Source organism: Ranitomeya variabilis, chromosome 3 (genome assembly GCF_051348905.1).
Source record: "Ranitomeya variabilis isolate aRanVar5 chromosome 3, aRanVar5.hap1, whole genome shotgun sequence".
Classification (NCBI taxonomy): domain Eukaryota; kingdom Metazoa; phylum Chordata; class Amphibia; order Anura; family Dendrobatidae; genus Ranitomeya; species Ranitomeya variabilis.
In genome coordinates, this window is record NC_135234.1 from 782313110 (window position 1) to 782337739 (window position 24630).

The 24630-nt window shown below is 47.8% G+C and overlaps 1 protein-coding gene across 2 annotated transcripts; it reads left to right on the forward strand.

Moving 5' to 3' along the window:
- SMPD1 (sphingomyelin phosphodiesterase 1) lies at positions 1-24115 on the forward strand. Of its 2 annotated transcripts, none has more exons than XM_077298980.1 (6): positions 1-272; positions 16282-17048; positions 17132-17303; positions 19996-20072; positions 20372-20517; positions 21770-24115. In XM_077298980.1, the coding sequence occupies exons 1-6, from the start codon at positions 111-113 to the stop codon at positions 22162-22164; spliced, it is 1719 nt and encodes a 572-aa protein (XP_077155095.1). In that variant the 5' UTR covers positions 1-110; the 3' UTR covers positions 22165-24115. The 2 variants fall into 2 exon arrangements, with proteins under 2 accessions (XP_077155095.1, XP_077155096.1); XM_077298981.1 differs by lacking the exon at positions 1-272 and adding an exon at positions 9650-10106.
- Positions 24116-24630: the final 515 nt, after the last annotated feature.

The following is a 24630-nucleotide window of genomic DNA, read 5'->3' on the forward strand; positions in this document are numbered from 1 at the left end:
CTCCTCCTCCCTAGTTCTCGGTGGTGTCAGCTGCTGTCTCTCCTCCACACACACACACACACACAGCACCGGTGACTCCTCTTCTTCCTCTTCCTCCTCCTCCTCCGCAGATGGCGGCCCTCTCCTCCTCTCTCCTCCTCCTGCTGTGGCCCCTCACCTCGGCCCTTCCTGTATCTCCCGGGGGGTCCCCGCTGGCCCCGGGCTCCGGTTGGTCCAATGTCTCCTGCGCCGCCTGTAAAGCGCTGGTCATCGCCCTGGACATCAGCCTGCAGGTAACGGCGCACACGGGGTTAACACGGGGGAGGCAGGAAGGCTGCGGGGGGGGGGCGTCAGTGGTCAGCCGGGCAGGAGGAGGTTAATGGCGGGGAGCAGCAGTGCGGCGGAAAGTACCGAGCGGCTGACATCCAGCACTGAGGGGGTTAACTGCTGAGTGACTGACAGGAGCAGGGGGCGGGGCAGGCATAGGTCACGTGTCCCCTGCAGTAAACACTCAGGACAGCAATGTATACTGGTGACTGCAGGGAGAGGATACATTGTATCTAATGCAGCCGGTGCAGGGAGAGGATACATTGTATGTAGTGCAGGGAGAGGATACATTGTATCTAGTGCAGGGAGAGGATACATTGTATCTAGTGCAGGGAGAGGATACATTGTATGTAGTGCAGGGAGAGGATACATTGTATCTAGTGCAGGGAGAGGATACATTGTATCTAGTGCAGGGAGAGGATACATTGTATGTAGTGCAGGGAGAGGATACATTGTATCTAGTGCAGGGAGAGGATACATTGTATCTAGTGCAGGGAGAGGATACATTGTATCTAGTGCAGGGAGAGGATACATTGTATCTAGTGCAGGGATAGGATACATTGTATCTAATGCAGGGAGAGGACACATTGTATCTACTGCAGGGAGACGACACATTGTATCTAATGCAGGGAGAGGATACATTGTATCTAGTGCAGGGAGAGGATACATTGTATCTAATGCAGGGAGAGGACACATTGTATCTACTGCAGGGAGACGACACATTGTATCTAATGCAGGGAGAGGATACATTGTATCTAGTGCAGGGAGAGGATACATTGTATCTAGTGCAGGGAGAGGATACATTGTATCTAGTGCAGGGAGAGGATACATTGTATCTAGTGCAGGGAGAGGATACATTGTATCTACTGCAGGGAGAGGATACATTGTATCTAGTGCAGGGAGAGGATACATTGTATCTAGTGCAGGGAGAGGATACATTGTATCTAGTGCAGGGAGAGGATACATTGTATCTAGTGCAGGGATAGGATACATTGTATCTAATGCAGGGAGAGGACACATTGTATCTACTGCAGGGAGAGGACACATTGTATCTAATGCAGGGAGAGGATACATTGTATCTACTGCAGGGAGAGGATACATTGTATCTAGTGCAGGGAGAGGATACATTGTATCTAGTGCAGGGAGAGGATACATTGTATCTAGTGCAGGGAGAGGATACATTGTATCTACTGCAGGGAGAGGATACATTGTATCTAATGCAGGGAGAGGATACATTGTATCTAGTGCAGGGAGAGGATACATTGTATCTAGTGCAGGGAGAGGATACATTGTATCTACTGCAGGGAGAGGATACATTGTATCTACTGCAGGGAGAGGATACATTGTATCTACTGCAGGGAGAGGATACATTGTATCTACTGCAGGGAGAGGATACATTGTAATCTACTGCAGAGAGGATACATTGTATCTAGTGCAGGGAGAGGATACATTGTATCTACTGCAGAGAGGATACATTGTATCTACTGCAGGGAGAGGATACATTGTATCTAGTGCAGGGAGAGGATACATTGTATCTAGTGCAGGGAGAGGATACATTGTATCTAATGCAGGGAGAGGATACATTGTATCTAATGCAGGGAGAGGATACATTGTATCTAATGTAGGGAGAGGATACATTGTATCTACTGCAGGGAGAGGATACATTGTATCTAATGTAGGGAGAGGATACATTGTATCTAATGTAGGGAGAGGATACATTGTATCTAATGTAGGGAGAGGATACATTGTATCTACTGCAGGGAGAGGATACATTGTATCTAATGCAGGGAGAGGATACATTGTATCTACTGCAGGGAGAGGATACATTGTATCTAGTGCAGGGAGAGGATACATTGTATCTAATGCAGGGAGAGGATACATTGTATCTAATGTAGGGAGAGGATACATTGTATCTACTGCAGGGAGAGGATACATTGTATCTAGTGCAGGGAGAGGATACATTGTATCTACTGCAGGGAGAGGATACATTGTATCTAATGTAGGGAGAGGATACATTGTATCTAGTGCAGGGAGAGGATACATTGTATCTACTGCAGGGAGAGGATACATTGTATCTAGTGCAGGGAGAGGATACATTGTATCTAGTGCAGGGAGAGGATACATTGTATCTAGTGCAGGGAGAGGATACATTGTATCTAGTGCAAGGAGAGGATACATTGTATCTAGTGCAGGGAGAGGATACATTGTATCTAGTGCAGGGAGATGATACATTGTATCTAGTGCAGGGAGAGGATACATTGTATCTACTGCAGGGAGAGGATACATTGTATCTAGTGCAGGGAGAGGATACATTGTATCTAATGCAGCCGGTGCATGGAGAGGATACATTGTATCTAATGCAGCCGGTGCAGGGAGAGGATACATTGTATCTAATGCAGCCGGTGCTGGGAGAGGATACATTGTATCTAATGCAGCCGGTGCAGGGAGAGGATACATTGTATCTAATGCAGCCGGTGCAGGGAGATGATACATTGTATCTAATGCAGCCGGTGCTGGGAGAGGATACATTGTATCTAATGCAGCCGGTGCAGGGAGAGGATACATTGTATCTAATGCAGCCGGTGCTGGGAGAGGATACATTGTATCTAATGCAGCCGGTGCTTGGAGAGGATACATTGTATCTAATGCAGCCGGTGCAGGGAGAGGATACATTGTATCTAATGCAGCCGGTGCTGGGAGAGGATACGTTGTATCTAATGCAGCCGGTGCAGGGAGAGGATACATTGTATCTAATGCAGCCGGTGCAGGGAGAGGATACATTGTATCTAATGCAGCCGGTGCAGGGAGAGGATACATTGTATCTAATGCAGCCGGTGCAGGTAGAGGATACATTGTTTCTAATGCAGCCGGTGCTGGGAGAGGATACATTGTATCTAATGCAGCCGGTGCAGGGAGAGGATACATTGTATCTAATGCAGCCGGTGCAGGGATAGGATACATTGTATCTAATGCAGGGAGAGGACACATTGTATCTACTGCAGGGAGAGGACACATTGTATCTAATGCAGGGAGAGGATACATTGTATCTACTGCAGGGAGAGGATACATTGTATCTAGTGCAGGGAGAGGATACATTGTATCTAGTGCAGGGAGAGGATACATTGTATCTAGTGCAGGGAGAGGATACATTGTATCTAGTGCAGGGAGAGGATACATTGTATCTACTGCAGGGAGAGGACACATTGTATCTAGTGCAGGGAGAGGATACATTGTATCTAGTGCAGGGAGAGGATACATTGTATCTAGTGCAGGGAGAGGATACATTGTATCTAGTGCAGGGAGAGGATACATTGTATCTACTGCAGGGAGAGGATACATTGTATCTAGTGCAGGGAGAGGATACATTGTATCTAGTGCAGGGAGAGGATACATTGTATCTAGTGCAGGGAGAGGATACATTGTATCTAGTGCAGGGAGAGGATACATTGTATCTAGTGCAGGGAGAGGATACATTGTATCTAGTGCAGGGAGAGGATACATTGTATCTAGTGCAGGGAGAGGATACATTGTATCTAGTGCAGGGAGAGGATACATTGTATCTAGTGCAGGGAGAGGATACATTGTATCTAATGCAGGGAGAGGACACATTGTATCTACTGCAGGGAGAGGACACATTGTATCTAATGCAGGGAGAGGATACATTGTATCTACTGCAGGGAGAGGATACATTGTATCTAGTGCAGGGAGAGGATACATTGTATCTAGTGCAGGGAGAGGATACATTGTATCTAGTGCAGGGAGAGGATACATTGTATCTACTGCAGGGAGAGGATACATTGTATCTAATGCAGGGAGAGGATACATTGTATCTAGTGCAGGGAGAGGATACATTGTATCTACTGCAGGGAGAGGATACATTGTATCTAGTGCAGGGAGAGGATACATTGTATCTACTGCAGGGAGAGGATACATTGTATCTACTGCAGGGAGAGGATACATTGTAATCTACTGCAGAGAGGATACATTGTATCTAGTGCAGGGAGAGGATACATTGTATCTACTGCAGAGAGGATACATTGTATCTACTGCAGGGAGAGGATACATTGTATCTAGTGCAGGGAGAGGATACATTGTATCTAGTGCAGGGAGAGGATACATTGTATCTAATGCAGGGAGAGGATACATTGTATCTAATGCAGGGAGAGGATACATTGTATCTAATGTAGGGAGAGGATACATTGTATCTACTGCAGGGAGAGGATACATTGTATCTAATGTAGGGAGAGGATACATTGTATCTAATGTAGGGAGAGGATACATTGTATCTAATGTAGGGAGAGGATACATTGTATCTACTGCAGGGAGAGGATACATTGTATCTAATGCAGGGAGAGGATACATTGTATCTTCTGCAGGGAGAGGATACATTGTATCTAGTGCAGGGAGAGGATACATTGTATCTAATGTAGGGAGAGGATACATTGTATCTAATGTAGGGAGAGGATACATTGTATCTACTGCAGGGAGAGGATACATTGTATCTAGTGCAGGGAGAGGATACATTGTATCTACTGCAGGGAGAGGATACATTGTATCTAATGTAGGGAGAGGATACATTGTATCTAGTGCAGGGAGAGGATACATTGTATCTACTGCAGGGAGAGGATACATTGTATCTAGTGCAGGGAGAGGATACATTGTATCTAGTGCAGGGAGAGGATACATTGTATCTAGTGCAGGGAGAGGATACATTGTATCTAGTGCAGGGAGAGGATACATTGTATCTAGTGCAAGGAGAGGATACATTGTATCTAGTGCAGGGAGAGGATACATTGTATCTACTGCAGGGAGAGGATACATTGTATTTAGTGCAAGGAGAGGATACATTGTATCTAGTGCAGGGAGAGGACACATTGTATCTAATGCAGGGAGAGGATACATTGTATCTAGTGCAGGGAGAGGATACATTGTATCTACTGCAGGGAGAGGATACATTGTATCTAGTGCAGGGAGAGGATACATTGTATCTAGTGCAAGGAGAGGATACATTGTATCTAGTGCAGGGAGAGGATACATTGTATCTACTGCAGGGAGAGGATACATTGTATCTAGTGCAGGGAGAGGATACATTGTATCTACTGCAGGGAGAGGATACATTGTATCTACTGCAGGGAGAGGATACATTGTATCTAATGTAGGGAGAGGATACATTGTATCTACTGCAGGGAGAGGATACATTGTATCTAATGTAGGGAGAGGATACATTGTATCTAATGTAGGGAGAGGATACATTGTATCTACTGCAGGGAGAGGATACATTGTATCTAGTGCAGGGAGAGGATACATTGTATCTAGTGCAGGGAGAGGATACATTGTATCTAGTGCAGGGAGAGGATACATTGTATCTAGTGCAGGGAGAGGATACATTGTATCTAGTGCAGGGAGAGGATACATTGTATCTAATGCAGGGAGAGGATACATTGTATCTAGTGCAGGGAGAGGATACATTGTATCTAGTGCAGGGAGAGGATACATTGTATCTAGTGCAGGGAGAGGATACATTGTATCTACTGCAGGGAGATGATACATTGTATCTAATGCAGGGAGAGGATACATTGTATCTAGTGCAGGGAGAGGATACATTGTATCTAGTGCAGGGAGAGGATACATTGTATCTACTGCAGGGAGAGGATACATTGTATCTAGTGCAGGGAGAGGATACATTGTATCTACTGCAGGGAGAGGATACATTGTATCTACTGCAGGGAGAGGATACATTGTAATCTACTGCAGAGAGGATACATTGTATCTAGTGCAGGGAGAGGATACATTGTATCTACTGCAGAGAGGATACATTGTATCTACTGCAGGGAGAGGATACATTGTATCTAGTGCAGGGATAGGATACATTGTATCTAATGCAGGGAGAGGACACATTTGTATCTACTGCAGGGAGAGGATACATTGTATCTAATGCAGGGAGATGATACATTGTATCTAATGCAGGGAGAGGATACATTGTATCTAGTGCAGGGAGAGGATACATTGTATCTACTGCAGGGAGAGGATACATTGTATCTAGTGCAGGGATAGGATACATTGTATCTAGTGCAGGGAGAGGATACATTGTATCTACTGCAGGGAGAGGATACATTGTATCTACTGCAGGGAGAGGATACATTGTATCTAGTGCAGGGAGAGGACACATTGTATCTACTGCAGGGAGATGATACATTGTATCTAATGCAGGGAGAGGATACATTGTATCTAGTGCAGGGAGAGGATACATTGTATCTAATGCAGGGAGAGGATACATTGTATCTACTGCAGGGAGAGGATACATTGTATCTAGTGCAGGGATAGGATACATTGTATCTAGTGCAGGGAGAGGATACATTGTATCTACTGCAGGGAGAGGATACATTGTAATCTACTGCAGAGAGTATACATTGTATCTAGTGCAGGGAGAGGATACATTGTATCTACTGCAGAGAGGATACATTGTATCTACTGCAGGGAGAGGATACATTGTATCTAGTGCAGGGAGAGGATACATTGTATCTAGTGCAGGGAGAGGATACATTGTATCTAATGCAGGGAGAGGATACATTGTATCTAATGCAGGGAGAGGATACATTGTATCTAGTGCAGGGAGAGGATACATTGTATCTAATGCAGGGAGAGGATACATTGTATCTAATGCAGGGATAGGATACATTGTATCTAGTGCAGGGAGAGGATACATTGTATCTAATGCAGGAGAGGATACATTGTATCTACTGCAGAGAGAGGATACATTGTATCTAGTGCAGGGAGAGGATACATTGTATCTACTGCAGGGAGAGGATACATTGTATCTACTGCAGGGAGAGGATACATTGTAATCTACTGCAGAGAGAGGATACATTGTATCTAATGCAGGGAGAGGATACATTGCATCTACTGCAGGGAGAGGATACATTGTATCTACTACAGGGAGAGGATACATTGTATCTACTGCAGGGAGATGATACATTGTATCTAGTGCAGGGAGAGGATACATTGTATCTAGTGCAGGGAGAGGATACATTGTATCTAATGCAGGAGAGGATACATTGTATCTACTGCAGAGAGAGGATACATTGTATCTAGTGCAGGGAGAGGATACATTGTATCTACTGCAGGGAGAGGATACATTGTATCTACTGCAGGGAGAGGATACATTGTAATCTATTGCAGAGAGAGGATACATTGTATCTAATGCAGGGAGAGGATACATTGCATCTACTGCAGGGAGAGGATACATTGTATCTACTACAGGGAGAGGATACATTGTATCTACTGCAGGGAGAGGATACATTGTATCTAGTGCAGGGAGAGGATACATTGTATCTAGTGCAGGGAGAGGATACATTGTATCTAGTGCAGGGAGAGGATACATTGTATCTACTGCAGGGAGAGGATACATTGTATCTAGTGCAGGGAGAGGATACATTGTATCTAGTGCAGGGAGAGGATACATTGTATCTAGTGCAGGGAGAGGATACATTGTATCTACTGCAGGGAGAGGATACATTGTATCTAATGCAGGGAGAGGATTCATTGTATCTAGTGCAGGGAGAAGATACATTGTATCTAATGCAGGGATATGATACATTGTATCTAATGCAGGGAGAGGATACATTGTATCTAATGCAGGGATAGGATACATTGTATCTAGTGCAGGGAGAGGATACATTGTATCTAATGCAGGGAGAGGATACATTGTATCTACTGCAGAGAGAGGATACATTGTATCTAGTGCAGGGAGATGATACATTGTATCTAGTGCAGGGAGAGGATACATTGTATCTACTGCAGGGAGAGGATACATTGTATCTAGTGCAGGGAGAGGATACATTGTATCTAATGCAGCCGGTGCATGGAGAGGATACATTGTATCTAATGCAGCCGGTGCAGGGAGAGGATACATTGTATCTAATGCAGCCGGTGCAGGGAGAGGATACATTGTATCTAATGCAGCCGGTGCAGGGAGATGATACATTGTATCTAATGCAGCCGGTGCTGGGAGAGGATACATTGTATCTAATGCAGCCGGTGCAGGGAGAGGATACATTGTATCTAATGCAGCCGGTGCAGGGAGATGATACATTGTATCTAATGCAGCCGGTGCTGGGAGAGGATACATTGTATCTAATGCAGCCGGTGCAGGGAGAGGATACATTGTATCTAATGCAGCCGGTGCTGGGAGAGGATACATTGTATCTAATGCAGCCGGTGCTTGGAGAGGATACATTGTATCTAATGCAGCCGGTGCAGGGAGAGGATACATTGTATCTAATGCAGCCGGTGCTGGGAGAGGATACGTTGTATCTAATGCAGCCGGTGCAGGGAGAGGATACATTGTATCTAATGCAGCCGGTGCAGGGAGAGGATACATTGTATCTAATGCAGCCGGTGCAGGGAGAGGATACATTGTATCTAATGCAGCCGGTGCAGGTAGAGGATACATTGTTTCTAATGCAGCCGGTGCTGGGAGAGGATACATTGTATCTAATGCAGCCGGTGCAGGGAGAGGATACATTGTATCTAATGCAGCCGGTGCAGGTAGAGGATACATTGTATCTAATGCAGCCGGTGCTGGGAGAGGATACGTTGTATCTAATGCAGCCGGTGCTGGGAGAGGATACGTTGTATCTAATGCAGCCGGTGCAGGGAGAGGATACGTTGTATCTAATGCAGCCGGTGCAGGGAGAGGATACGTTGTATCTAATGCAGCCGGTGCTGGGAGAGGATACGTTGTATCTAATGCAGCCGGTGCTGGGAGAGGATACGTTGTATCTAATGCAGCCGGTGCAGGGAGAGGATACGTTGTATCTAATGCAGCCGGTGCAGGGAGAGGATACGTTGTATCTAATGCAGCCGGTGCTGGGAGAGGATACGTTGTATCTAATGCAGCCGGTGCAGGGAGAGGATACGTTGTATCTAATGCAGCCGGTGCAGGGAGAGGATACGTTGTATCTAATGCAGCCGGTGCAGGGAGAGGATACATTGTATCTAATGCAGCCGGTGCAGGGAGAGGATACAATGTATCTAATGCAGCCGGTGCAGGGAGAGGATACATTGTATCTAAGGAGCATCCTGCACCTTATGGCCTTAGGCTACTTTCACACATCAGTTTTTTGCCATCTAATTTTGAAAAAAAAACCTGATCCGGTGCAAATTGTGAACAACTGATGCTCTGGCTCCGTTTAGGTTTTTACGTAAAATTCTGACTTCCTGTTCTGGGGATTGGAGAGGGAGAGACTCTCCAGAATGGACAATGCAGGAGCGGGGCATGCGCAGTGCGAAAAACCGGAATCAGTAGCCGGATGCCGTCAGTGCACCTCACGTTTCATCCGGTTATCGCTGGACAGAAAAAACGTTCAAATTTTGCACGGATCTGTCAAAAAACGGATGAAACGTGCGGCCATCAGGCACAATCCGGCACTAATACAACTCTATGAGAAAAACGGAGCGGATTGTGCCTGATGTGTGAAAGTAGCCGGAAGCATAAGGACCAAATGATGGGTGAGATATAAATACCTGCTAAACGGCAGCGCTACACCAACAACGTGGATCATAGAGTCAATAATAGGGAAATAACATCTAGGAGAGAGGAACCAGCGGAGCAGAGGTCATAATAATGGCCATAAATACATGTACATATAATCACAAAGGTATCGCCTCACATGTCACCAATGGTAAAGCCAGAAAAGAGACGGAAAATAATAGAAAACATGATGGAAAGTAAATAATAAGTGACGGTGTGCTCCCGGCTGTCGGCACAAAGAGGAAGAATGTACCTGAAAATCACCAGGGTAATATATATATATATATATATATATATACACTAAAAAATTGGGAGATGTTAAACAGTTAATCCGTTTTTGTGAGAAAGGGTCCTGCCAGAAAATGACCTTCAACAGTAGATAAAAAGAAGCAGTGGGGGAACAATGAGTGTGAGCGAGTGTATAAGACCAAAGCAAATAGCGGCACAGGGAAGAAGGTGCAAGATGTGCAGCAGTAGCAGCTCAGGGAAACAATAATAAGGGCTTAGACCTATATGGTCCACCGGTCCAAGAACAGAACACACCCCGCGCGCGTTTCAGAACAGAGTCCTTCGTCAGGGGTGTTTTTTGTTTTTTTTATCTGAAACATCATTTGGTCCTAATTCTTTCCTACTAGACCATAGTCCGAGGTTCTCTTTGTTCGTTTTTTTCTAATTTTTCAGATATTAATTAATCTACCTCACAACTATATGTCATCTCATACAAATTGGCTGCTATTTTTACTTTTTGATATATAGGTATTGCTACGTATGTGTTTACCCTATTGTATCTAAGGAGCAGGACAGCGGCCATTAGTGTCCAAGTGTGGGCGCTGCCTGATACAATGGCGATTGTATGCGAGGTGGAGATGTGAACTCTGAGCCTTTGTGTGCTCAATATGAGAAAGCCGCTATCCTCCGCCAGACCCCTCTGCCTTCCTCCTCTGGACCCATATATCTGCCTCCTCCTCTTCCAGACCCCTAAGTTCTCCTCCTCTGGACCCCTCTGTCCTCTCCTCATCCTCCGGACCCGTCTGGCCTTTTCCTCCTCATCCTCCGGAGCAGTATAGCCTCTTCCTCCCCCGGATCCACCTGGCCTCTTTCTACTCCTCTGGACCCATCTGTCGTCCTCCTCCTCCTCTTCATTCTCCGGACCAGTATAGCCTCTTCCTCCTCATCCTCTGGATCCACCTGACCTCTTTCTACTCCCCTGGACCCATCTGTCCTCCTCCTCTTCATTCTCCGGACCAGTCTGGCCTCTTCCTCCTCATCCCCCGAATCCACCTGGCCTCTTTCTACTCCTCTGGACCCATCTGTCTTCCTCCTCCTCTTCATTCTCCAGACCAGTCTGGCCTCTTCCTCCTCATCCTCTGGATCCACCTGGCCTCTTTCTACTCCTCTGGACCCATCTGTCCTCCTCCTCCTCTTCATTCTCCAGACCAGTCTGGCCTCTTCCTCCTCATCCCCCGGATCCACCTGGCCTCTTTCTACTCCTCTGGACCCATCTGTCCTCCTCCTCTTCATTCTCCGGACCAATCTGGCCTCTTCCTCCTCATCCTCTGGATCCACCTGACTTCTTTCTACTCCCCTGGACCCATCTGTCCTCCTCCTCTTCATTCTCCGGACCAGTCTGGCCTCTTCCTCCTCATCCCCCGAATCCACCTGGCCTCTTTCTACTCCTCTGGACCCATCTGTCTTCCTCCTCCTCTTCATTCTCCAGACCAGTCTGGCCTCTTCCTCCTCATCCTCTGGATCCACCTGGCCTCTTTCTACTCCTCTGGACCCATCTGTCCTCCTCCTCCTCTTCATTACCCGGACCAGTCTGGCCTCTTCCTCCTAATCCCCCAGATCCACCTTGTTAGGTTTGGCGGATTGTACTAAATAAAATAAACAATGAAGCGCAATCCAACCCAGGGTCCACCGTGCAGAGATGGAAAACTGCTGCTAGTGTACAATGACGGAACACACGGCGAGCAATTGCCTGTACGCACTGGGAAAATCATCACTCAGTGTGAACAGGACGCTGAGATCCAAACTCTGTTACTCCACAGGAAGGAACAGTGCAATGATTACAAAGTGCTTTGTCCTGTTAAAACAGCACAGGACAAGCACATGAACTGAACTTGCATACAGAAACGAAGCAGATGCTCTGCAACTGAGCTGTGTCACTCGCACACAGAAAATAACATATGCTCTGCTACTGAGCTGTCACTCGCACACAGAAACGAAACAGATGCTCTAAAACTGAGCTGTGTCACTCGCACACAGAAACGTAACCAATCCTCTACAAGTGAGCTGTCACTTGCACACAGAAACAAAACATATGCTCTGCTACTGAGCTGTGTCACTTGCACACAGAAACAGAACAGATGCTCAGTATAATACCCCGACTAGGGTTGAGCTTGCTTGAAAACTCTGCTGTGCTAACCACACACAAGTAGGTAACAGATGCTAAGCTAAATGGCTAATTGCCCCCACTGATGCTAGCTGCCTGTCTAGATGTACAGCGTACCTCCCAACTTTTGAAGAGGCCACGCCTCTGACCACACCTGTTCATAACTAGCCACACCCATATCCACGTCCCAACCACACCCATTTAGTACTGCTGATCACACTGTTTCATAAAGAATAATTATAAACAAAAAAATATGGCCACACAGTGCTCCATACTGTATAATGGCCACACAGTGCTCCATACTGTATAAAGGCCACACATGATGCTCCATACTGTATAATGGCCACACATGATGCTCCATACTGTATAATGGCCGCACATGATGCTCCATACTGTATAATGGCCACACATGATGCTCCATACTGTATAATGACCGCACATGATGCTCCATACTGTATAATGGCCGCACATGATGCTCCATACTGTATAATGGCCGCACATGATGCTCCATACTGTATAATGGCCGCACATGATGCTCCATACTGTATAATGGCCACACATGATGCTCCATACTGTATAATTGCCGCACATGATGCTCCATACTGTATAATGACCGCACATGATGCTCCATACTGTATAATGGCCACACATGATGCTCCATACTGTATAATTGCCGCACATGATGCTCCATACTGTATAATGACCGCACATGATGCTCCATACTGTATAATGACAGCACATAATGCCCCATACTGTATAATGACCGCACATGATGCTCCATACTGTATAATGGCCACACATGATGCTCCATACTGTATAATGACCGCACATGATGCTCCATACTGTATAATGACCGCACATGATGCTCCATACTGTATAATGGCCACACATGATGCTCCATACTGTATAATGGCCGCACATGATGCTCCATACTGTATAATGACCGCACATGACGCTCCATACTGTATAATGACCGCACATGATGCTCCATACTGTATAATGACCGCACATGATGCTCCATACAGTATAATGGCCACACATGATGCTCCATATTGTATAATGGCCACACATAGCTACTCCTACACACGCGGCTGCGCTCCGTACACACGCGCTCCACTCTATACACCTCGTACACATTTAGCTCCATACACCTCATACACACACGGCTCCGTACACCTCGTACACACACGGCTCCGCTCCGTACACCTCGTACACACACGGCTCCGCTTCATACACACACGGCTCCATTCCATACACCTCGTACACATTCTGCTCTGCTTCATACACCTCGTACACATTCTGCTCCGCTCCATACACATTGTACACATTCTGCTCCGCTCCATACACCTCGTATACACACGGCTCCCCTCCGTACACCTCGTACACACACGGCTCCGCTCCGTACACCTCATACACACATGGCTCCGCTACATACACCTCATACACACACGGCTCCGCTCTATACACCTCGTACACACGCGGCTCCACTCCATACACCTCGTACACACACGGCTCCGCTCCATACACCTCGTACACACACGGCTCCGCTCCATACACCTCGTACACACACGGCTCCGCTCCATACACCTCGTACACACACGGCTCCGCTCCATACACCTCGTACACACACGGCTCCGCTCCATACACCTCATACACACACGGCTCCGCTCTATACACCTCGTACACACGCGGCTCCGCTCCATACACCTCGTACACACGCGGCTCCGCTCCATACACCTCGTACACACGTGGCTTTGCTCCGTACACCTCGTACACACACGGCTCCGCTACATCCACACTGTACACCTCCTGACCCCACACACGGCAGCTTACCTCATCCAGCAGGCAGCATGGCAAGTTGGCAACCAGCAAGCCGAGTCCTGCAATCCACGAGGTCCCGATCATGTGACCCCTGACTCCTCCCCCCTGTGACCTCATCACAGGTCCTGTGGCCACGAAGCAGCCAATATGTGCTGTGCTGTGCTCAGGCAGCTCTGCGGGTGCAGGGAAGAGGCTGACCGCAGTCACCGCCTGATATTGCAGCACACCTCCCAACCACTGCGGGACAACTAATGTCCCGCCCGGGATCGCGGGGCTGACTGTCAAAATCAGGACAGTCCCGCTGTATCCGGGACGGTTGGGAGGTATGTGTACAGTCCCAAAGCTGGACAGACTTACGACAATTGCAGTCAGAGTGGTAGAGCCTCCACACATATAGCCACACACAAAAGATACTAGCACAGGTGCCACTGGAAGCTTTTATACACTAGGCTCATGTCCAGTCGGACAGGACCTTGCCCTTGGACCAATCCGGCACTGCCACATCACCAGAGCAGCTGACGGCTGACCACCAATGAGAAGACGCCACATCACGGACATGCTCAGCAAGGTGATTTCTGGACTTCGGCTCCGCCGCTCCAGAGTGTCAGGTTGCTCCTGTATAACACTGGTTACAAAGGACTTGGCTGGAGAGCCTGCAGTAACCAACCGTATACCACGAGCCTGAGCTAGACGCTGGGATTGACATCTAGGCTGAGCAGCGGCCGAGTCCGAATGGGAAACCGTTGAGGCAGACAAGGCTTGGGATCAACCCTGTGCAGCAGGAGAATCCCCGCGCCTAACACACCTGGCCTTTTTCTACTCCTCTGGACCCAGCTGTCCTCCTTCCCTTCATTCTCTGGACCCCTCTGACCTCTTCCTCCTCATCCTCTAGACCCCCCTGGCCTCTTCCTCCTCATCCTCCAGACCCCGCCTGGTCTCTTCTTCCTCATCCTCTGGACCCTGCCTGGCCTCTTCCTCCTCATCCTCTGGACCACGCTGTCCTCTCCATCCTCATCCTCCGGACCCCTCTGTCCTCCTCCTCTGCTGGACCCCTATATCTTCCTCCTCCAGATTCCCCTGTCCTCATCCTCTGGACCCCTCTGTCCTCTCCTTCCTCATCCTCTGGCCTCTTCCTCCTCATCCTCCGGACGCCTCTGACCTCTTCCTCTTCCTTCTGACCCCTCTGACCACTTCCTCCTCATCCTCCAGACCCCTCTGACCTCTTCCTCCTCATCCTCCAGACCCCTCTGACCTCTTCCTCCTCATCCTCCGGACCCCTCTGTCCTCTTCCTCTTCCTTCTGACCCCTCTGACCACTTCCTCCTCATCCTCCGGACCCCTCTGACCTCTTCCTCCTCATCCTCCAGACCCCGCCTGGCCTCTTCTTCCTCATTCTCCGGACCCCATCTGGCCTCTTTCTCCTCATCCTCCCGACCCCGCCTGGCCTCTTCCTCCTCATCCTCTGGACCACTCTGTCCTCATCCTCCTGACCCCTCTGTCCTCCTCCTCTGCTAGACCCCTCTATCTTCCTCCTCCAGATTCCCCTGTCCTCATCCTCTGGACCCCTCTGTCCTCTCCTTCCTCATCCTCTGGCCTCTTCCTCCTCATCCTCCGGACGCCTCTGACCTCTTCCTCTTCCTTCTGACCCCTCTGACCACTTCCTCCTCATCCTCCGGACCCCTCTGACCTCTTCCTCCTCATCCTCCAGACCCCTCTGACCTCTTCCTCCTCATCCTCCGGACCCCTCTGTCCTCTTCCTCTTCCTTCTGACCCCTCTGACCACTTCCTCCTCATCCTCCGGACCCCTCTGACCTCTTCCTCCTCATCCTCCAGACCCCGCCTGGCCTCTTCTTCCTCATTCTCCGGACCCCATCTGGCCTCTTTCTCCTCATCCTCCCGACCCCGCCTGGCCTCTTCCTCCTCATCCTCTGGACCACTCTGTCCTCATCCTCCTGACCCCTCTGTCCTCCTCCTCTGCTAGACCCCTCTATCTTCCTCCTCCGGACTCCTCTGTCCTCATCCTCTGGACCCCTCTGTCCTCTTCCTTCTGACCCCTCTGACCTCTTCCTCCTCATCGTCCGGACCCCTCTGGTCTCTTCCTCCTCCAGACCCCTCTGTCCTCTTCCATGGAGACTCTTTGTTCCCCCTCCTCTCCATGTCTGGGTCAGCAGAATGCACCTGTCTTGGGCTTATGATCCATCACTGTGATTACCGCTCTTGTATGTTTGCAGGTGGAGAGTAACATGGATCTAGTGGCCGAGGTAGCCGTGAAGGTGTGTAAGACTCTGCATCTCGCGGAGCCCGATATTTGCCAGCAGGCGGTGCAGCTCTTTAAGCAGGACGTTATTACTGCCTGGGTGATGTCAGTGCTGCGCCCCTCAGAGGTCTGTGGGCTTCTTCTGGGCGAAGAGTGTGGACACTGGGACATTGGGTCAGACTGGAATATTACCCTTCCACCTGTGCCCAAACCTCCGCTGCACCCTCCTGTGCCACCTCCACCAGGGTCCCCTGTCTCCAGAGTGCTGTTTCTCACTGACATACATTGGGACCACAGCTATTCTCCTGGGGCCACCGCTACTTGCAAGGAGCCACTGTGCTGTCGCAACCAGTCATCATCAGGTGGTCACAACCCCGCCGGTTACTGGGGGGAGTATAGCACTTGCGACCTTCCTCTGCACACCATTGAGTCTCTTCTCCAACATGTTGCCAGCAATGGCCCGTTCGACCGGGTGTACTGGACGGGTGACATCCCGGCTCACAATGTGTGGGAGCAGACCCGGGCACAGCAGCTGAATGCCCTGCGGATCATTACTGGCCTCATTAGGAAATATCTGGGGCCAGTACCCGTGTACCCAGCTGTGGGCAACCATGAAAGTGCCCCAGTCAACAGCTTCCCACCACCCTCTATTTATGGAAACCTGTCGTCTCACTGGCTCTATGACGCCATGGCACAGGAATGGGAAGGATGGCTGCCGACGTCTTCACTGGAGACGCTCAGGTGAGACCATCCACCTTCACTCATGATCCCCCCATACATATTGTCTGTACTTATTCCCGCACCTTTGCCTCCCACTCTTACAGGACCTCTGGATTTTACACAACGAAGATCGCACCTGGCTTACGTCTGGTGTCACTTAACATGAACTTCTGTGCCACAGAGAACTTCTGGCTTATGGTCAACTACACAGACCCCGCAGGGCAGCTGCAGTGGCTGGTTGGGGTCCTGCAAGAGGCGGAGAACAACCACGAGAAGGTGAGGGCAGTACAGAAATGATAGGTGACACCTAATAGTGCCAGATAGTTTTCCCAGATAGTTCTGTAATACTGTGCCCATGCAACTGACGAAATCTCACATAATATGGCCACAACAAAGTATTGAAATAACAGTGCCACGTTGTGCCCCCTACATAGTGAAACTACGGAGTGCTGTCATAATAATCCATATAATGAAGCCATATACTGCCAAAATGTCCAAATTTAATTTGCCTGAAATTTCATGAAAAATCGAATCCAAATTTTTGTTGTGATCTGTAGAGGGTCATGCTACTAAAAACATTGAGGAACATTTGATTCACAAGTTGAATCTCCTGGCCAACGGTGAGCTATTAACTTGGAAATTGGGCAGATTCGCTCATCACTAGTTGCCATACAGTGCCCACTCTGGTGCCACATCCCACAATGATGGGGGCTTAGAGGACCATCAGAACAATGGCATATGGTTCCCATATACGCCCCAACCCCCAGATCAGAAGACAACAGAAAGAGTCGGGAATCAGTGGCCTCTCTTCAGTGAAGCTTTATCCCACAGAACAGGTCAGACATTTCTCCTTTTCATTTGAATTAGCTCATTTAAAGATTGATGGCAAATCTCAGAAAAATCGTGACCTAGATAACAAAAGGCTGGAAAAGGAAGTGGGACCAATGGCAAATAGCTGGAGGGTAAATGTTCAACTAAGCCACATGTCAATATAAGAAGAGCATATGAGAGTGGCAGAGTCTCTCTGAAGCAAACATGATCAGAGGTCACCAATCTGGGAACAACTGCATAGAAAATCTATGGAACTACTTCAGAAAAATATTCCTCACCATAAAAGTACAAAGACTTTGAATATCCTCCATCTAAAGCAGATATTATCAGAGATTCTGGAGAAATCCATGTGCACGAGGGATGAGGCTGACGCTTTGTTGGAAGCTTATGATCGCTGGTCTCTCAGATCTCACTGTACTAAATACAGGCATGAATTCCTGCATGGGGTCAGACACAATCCAGAAATCGATGTGATCACATATCACTGTGTAATCCACAAATGTAAGTGACAGCTCTGTCATGTAAATAAGAAGCCAAATGTCACAATACAGAAATGCAGCCATCTTCTCTGGGCCTAAGCTCATTTATTATGATGCCATGTTCTATGGAGAAAAGGGGCCATCCAGATTGTTATCGATGAGAGGGACCATCCACCTTCTAATGGAAGAGAGGGACAATCCAGCTTGTTATCGAGGATTCAAATGGAAGAGAGGGGCCATCCAGCTTGTTATCGAATAGAGGGACCATCCATCTTCTAATAGAAGAGAGTGACCATCCAGCTTGTTATCGAGTAGAGGGACCATCCATCTTATAATGGAAGAGAGGAACCATCCAGCTTGTAATCGAAGAGAGGGACCATCCATCTTCTAAAGGAAGAGAGAAACCATTTTGCTTGTCAACATGGACAGAGACCATCCAGCTTGTCATTGGGGAAAGGGACCATCCAGCTTGTTATGAGGAGAGGGACCATCCAGCTTATCATCAGGGAGAGGGACCATCCAGCTTGTTTTCGAAGAAAGGGACCATCCAGCTTGTTATAGGGGAGAGGGACCATCCAGCTTGTTATTGAAGAGAGGGACCATCCAGCTTGTTATCAGCTCACAGTTAACATCTCTAATATATGGGGGCATTAGTGCCTATGGCAGGGGCAGCTCACACATGAGAAGCGCCATCAATGCTGACCATTTTCCAAAGGTTATAGAACATCTGCTCCATCCAGACATCTACGTGAGAGAAGACCTTTTATATTTCAGAAGGACAATGGTAAAACACATACTGCCTCCATCCGAGGCTTTCATCCTTCCTTAGCAGAAGACGTGTCCCAGGGGATGAACCGGTCTCCTGCAGTCTGGACCTTTCACCAATAGAAAATATTATGAAACAAAAATCTGAAAGACCCCAAATTGTGTAGCATCGAGAATCTGACATCATACAAGAAGGGGACAACGTTCCTCTCCTAAAACTTCAGCAATTGTCTCTGCACTTTACCAACATTTACAGGCTGGTGTAAGAAGATGAAGAGGAGACACTGGGCAATGGTGGACATGGCCACATCACAATTGTTCTCAGATGTGTTCCATAGCTGTAGAAAAAGCCCCCGGCCGCACATCCAAACCTTATACATTCACCTATTACTGCAGAGATCTACAGGGCTGAACATGAGGGTCTTAGTCATCATTCTGATCAGACTGAAGCCGCTGCCATGTCTCATTGAACCTCTCGGCATCAACACCAAGCAAAAGAAGCTGAAACAATCACCTTCAACATTCTCAGACAGAGAGCTGACATCTTTTTGAGATGTGTCACTGACAACATTTGTTTCTAATGAAATGGAAAAATGTCCAACATTCAACTTTTGATCTGTTCTCTGATCCGTGTGATGAAATATGGAGAGAAGAGGTTTCCTGATCATCACATTATGTTTTTCTGCACATTTTACAGTGGTCAGACATTATTGGACTTGGGGTTGTAATATAATGATGTGCTCACTGATAAACCTCTTTGTATTGGCTTAGTCAGGGGGCTGGAAAGTCGACGTGCTCAAAATGGAGGAAAGTGAAGGTTCTAAGATCAGTGTAGAGTGTCATCTCTGTAGGTCGGTGTGGCGAGGTCTTATCCTTCTAATCGTTACTCCTAGGTTCACATTATCGGTCACATCCCCCCTGGAATCTGCCTGAAGAGCTGGAGCTGGAATTATTACCGGATTGTGAACAGGTGAGCCCGGCCATCCTCCGATCTGATACCTAGGATTGTGGTGAGATGATCTCCATGTGCTCCTGGGGCAGATGTCACTGGTCCATACCGGGGCAGGTAACGGTATGGACAAGTGTGATGGGCTTACGGCTCCCTGTCCTGCCCCTGCTTACATCCTTTGCTGTACATTGTCCTACTGTCACATTCCTCGTGTCTGATCTAACGTGGTCCTGTGGCTCCCTCTGATCATGACATTTCTGCAGTATTTCTGCCTTCTTCAGAAGATTTGTTTAGTAGTTTTCCCCTTTCTTCTTCCACAGGTATGAGGCCTCCATCGCTGCGCAGTTCTTTGGACACACTCACCTGGATGAGTTTGAGATCTTCTACGATGAGGAGACCTTGTCCCGGCCGCTGTCCGTGGCCTTCATTGCACCAAGCGTCACCACCTTCATCAACCTGAACCCAGGTAACCTCCACCCCTGTATTTCTTAGAAGGTGTTTAGGTGTTATGCCCCTTGTGGGTCCATACCAGTGAATAACACAAGACGTTATTGGGTCACCAGAGGTGTCATGGGTGGACAGATCTCGGGGTATAACTGCTATAGGTCACATTTTTGTAAGTGGTGATGGACCGGACAATGTCAGGGTTTGCAGTAAAGACACACAGCCCTGGACTGGAGATGAGTCCTGTGCTCCGGCCGGCTCTCACACCTTCTGCTGCTCTAGCAGGTTGTGTTCTTGACGTTATGGTCCGTGGGCAACATCGACCTGAGATGAGTGGATCCATTCTAAACAGGGCAAAGTCTAAGGCTATGTGCACACGTGGAGTACAACTTCTGCATCTCTTGGCAGGAAAAACACTACTGTAAAACGCACAGAGAATTGAGGCCTAAGATTATTTTCTGCACCAAATCTGCAAGTCAAACATACTCCACCTGTGAATGAAACTTCAGGTTTCTCATTCACTTTGCTGCCATGAGAATTATCGAGAAAAACGGCAAGGAAAAAATGCACCGAATCTGCAACTCGTGCACACAGCCTTAGAATTTCCCAAAATTTGTGGATTCACATGAATTAGAATTTCAGGCGATTCGTTGGATTTTGGGAGATTCTCCACAGCTGGGAAGGGGTTATATGTTATTCATTTTTTTTTATTATACTCCTCTTGCCCCCAGCTCCCACCTGTCCATCCACACAGCCCCTCTCCACACTGCCGCCACATCTTGACATCTTTTGCTCCTCCACACTGTCATGACGTTACCCCAATGTTGTGGGGTAACGTCATGACATTTCAGAGCATAGTTAGCGAAATGCCAGATGCCTGGGCTGACTGAAGACCAGACCAGAGAAGGGCAACACAGCTGGACAGATGGGGGCCGGGGAAGTGTGTGGGGGGGGGGAATTTACCTCTAACCCCATTGATCATGCTCTGGGGTTTGGAGAAACCTCTGAGAATAATAAGACACATTTGATCTGATTTATAGCAAATTTAATCGATAACGAATCACACTTTCCATCCACATTTGTGTTGACCCGCCAAACCAAATTTTAGCAGATTCGCTGATCACCATCTTCACCAGTGCAAACCCAATAGGGGAATTCTGGTGGTGAGTTTGCAGGTGAAGGTCATGGATACTTTCCTATTGTTCTTGTCTTTTTGTGTCTTATCTCTCTCTCTTGTCTTTGTGGTGGATCTCACGTGTTATCTTCTTCTCCAGGATTTCGAGTATACCTCGTGGATGGTGAGTACCCTCACAGCTCACACGTGGTATTAGACCACGAGACATATATACTGAACCTGACTGAGGCCAACAGGAAGCCGAGCGTGACTCCGCAGTGGACGCTCCTGTACAGCGCACTCAACACCTACAACCTGAAATCCTCTTATCCTTCTGACTGGGACCAGCTGGTGCAGAGGTTCTTCCAGGATGATCTACTCTTCCAGACCTTCTGGTTTCTCCATCACAAGGGACATGTCAGTGAGGTATGCCAAGAGGCCTGTAAGACGAACCTTCTCTGTGTCTTGCGCTCTGGACGATCCAATGACCCTAAGCTCTGTAAAGATCTGGTCTTTAATGGTAAAACGGCCCAGAGAAGGAAATCTCTTTGCTGATCAGTTTCCTGTCATTGGTCGCAAACCTGCTAAATCTTTCCAGGAATGCATTGAGCAGTGTCTGCTGACTCCATGTCTATGCCGAGAACCTCACTGATGGAGAAGAACACAAAATGCCAAAAGGAAATTGGTGTTATTACGGTAATTTATTGCTAAACATAATAATTTCTGGATGGAACAAACCCCGGAAACCATGGCAATGACCGAGAACAACTTGCAATAGTATCTCAGGAGGCTTCCTGGGTATCTCAGGAGACTTCTTATCTCAGGAGGCTTCCTAGGTATGTTTGGAAACTTTGTATGCATCTCTGGAGGCTTTGTGGACAACACTAGGTCTAACCTGTGTGGACAGCCAGAGCTGTGGATAGACATAGCTACACATTTGCACATTCATAATGAGTGATTGAGTCTTAGGGTGGACGGCATCTTGTCACACCACACATGTAAAGAACCTGATCCCCAAGGACCCTCACAGTTTACAGGTCACACCCTCATGGGGGAAGCATTACCCTACTGTAATAAGAATCACAATACTTTACCCCCAAAATAGTGAACAGCTAATACCATGCCACCCAATCTGTCACCCAAACCCCAACTTCTCACTTCGTAGCAGATCCTTCATCATGAAGATCACCGTACATAACTCATCCTTTTCACCACCTGAAGAGACTCAATGCTCTTCAGCTAACCCCCTGCCCTCACAAACCACAGTCTGCTTACCACTCTCTACACATCATTCCCACAAGGAAATAAACAATCCCTGGAAACTGAAATCACGTTGGCACCATCTCCAAGACCGCAGCCTGCCGTCAACACCACCCACCACCAGCAGCAGCTTCTCTTCCTACACCTCACCTTGTCATTGTAGAGTCCTGCTCACCACCACAGATCCCTACACCCTATTATTATTATTATTTATTATAGTGTCATTTATTCCATGGCGCTTTACATGTGAGGAGGGGTATACATAATAAAAACAAGTACAATAATCTTACACAATACAAGTCACAACTGGTACAGGAGGAGAGAGGACCTTGCCCGTGAGGACCCTAGTCATGATGTCACGATTGTCAGGACTCCTGGGTATACTGCTGTGGGGAGAGCTGCTTGCTGCAGCAAGGGAGCAGAGAGAAGAGCGGCGGAGAACTCACCGAGTAACAAACAGGACCTGAACCACATGACAGGGTAGGAGGTGGTCGAGGGTGACGCCAGACGACCGGGATGTAGGGGAGACAACATACACTGGAGAATAATTTAACGTGCCAAGATCAAAATCAGGAGATAATGAGGTAACCGAGGGATAAGACGGAGGGTAGTCAGAAAGGGAGCCAAAGGTCAGAAAGCCAACAGAGCAAAACAAGCACAGTAAAGCACGGAGAGCAAAACAAGCCAATGCAAACCGAGCACACACTCAAGGGGTCAGACACACAGACTAAATGAAAGAATAGCTGACAGGGAATCCTAGTTTGGAGTGTATATAAATACCCCTCCCAGATCCAAATAGAGGCCAGCAATATTAACCCTGAGAGAGCAGGACATGAACCATGTCCTATACCATGACAACGATCTTATCATCCAAGATTCCCAATCCTCTCCAACAAGCATTACACCTCTACAGACTGCTACCCTGTCCTCTGCCCTAGCAGACCCTCGCTCCTAATTTATCATCAACTCTCCCTAACACTGAATATTCTCATCATACCATGTACAGTCATTGATCAGCCCGAGGGATCCATGTGAGGACTTCAGGTGGGCGGCAATGAGGTGACAATAATCCCATAACACAAATGTCTAATTTCCCAAAATAATAATAATCGTGGAGACGACCGGACAAGAGAGATGAAATATGACAGATCATGTGACTGCGATCTAAGCGTGACCCAAAGAGTGATCTAAAGACGATTGTCCAGTCGGATCATCAGAAATTCTAACAAATAAAGACTTTAGCAGATTTATGTGTGGTGTGAAAATCTGTTCCTCCAGCGACCATGTGTCACCATAAATTATGTCCCCTCATGTTACATTATTCCCATAACAGCATCATCCACAGATCCCCCAAAACAGTGCATCATCCACAGATCCCCTATAACAGCATCATCCACAGATCCTCTATAACAGTGCGTCATCCATAGACCCCCCATAATAGTGCATCATCCTCAGATCCCCATAACAGTGCGTCATCCACAAATCCCTCATAACAGTGCGTCACCCACAGATCTCCTATAACAGCGTCATCCTCAGATCCCCCATAACAGTGCATCATCCACAGATCCCCCATAAGTGTGTAATTCACAGATCCCCCATAACAGTGCGTCATCCACAGATCCCCCATAACAGTGCGTCATCCTCAGATCCACCATAACAGTGCATCATCCTCAGATCCCCCATAAGAGTGCGTCACCCTCAGATCCCCCATAACAGTGCATCATCCTCAGATCCCCCATAACAGTGCATCATCCTCAGATC

What these genes read in the sequence shown, in the direction of transcription:
- SMPD1 (XM_077298980.1), top strand. Translation starts at nt 111, where the DNA reads ATGGCGGCCCTCTCCTCCTCTCTCCTCCTCCTGCTGTGGCCCCTCACC. An exon ending in CGGAGAACAACCACGAGAAG is followed by an intron (nt 17,304 to 19,995) that starts GTGAGGGCAGTA and finishes CGTTACTCCTAG; the next exon opens with GTTCACATTATCGGTCACAT. An exon ending in TATTACCGGATTGTGAACAG is followed by an intron (nt 20,073 to 20,371) that starts GTGAGCCCGGCC and finishes CTTCTTCCACAG; the next exon opens with GTATGAGGCCTCCATCGCTG.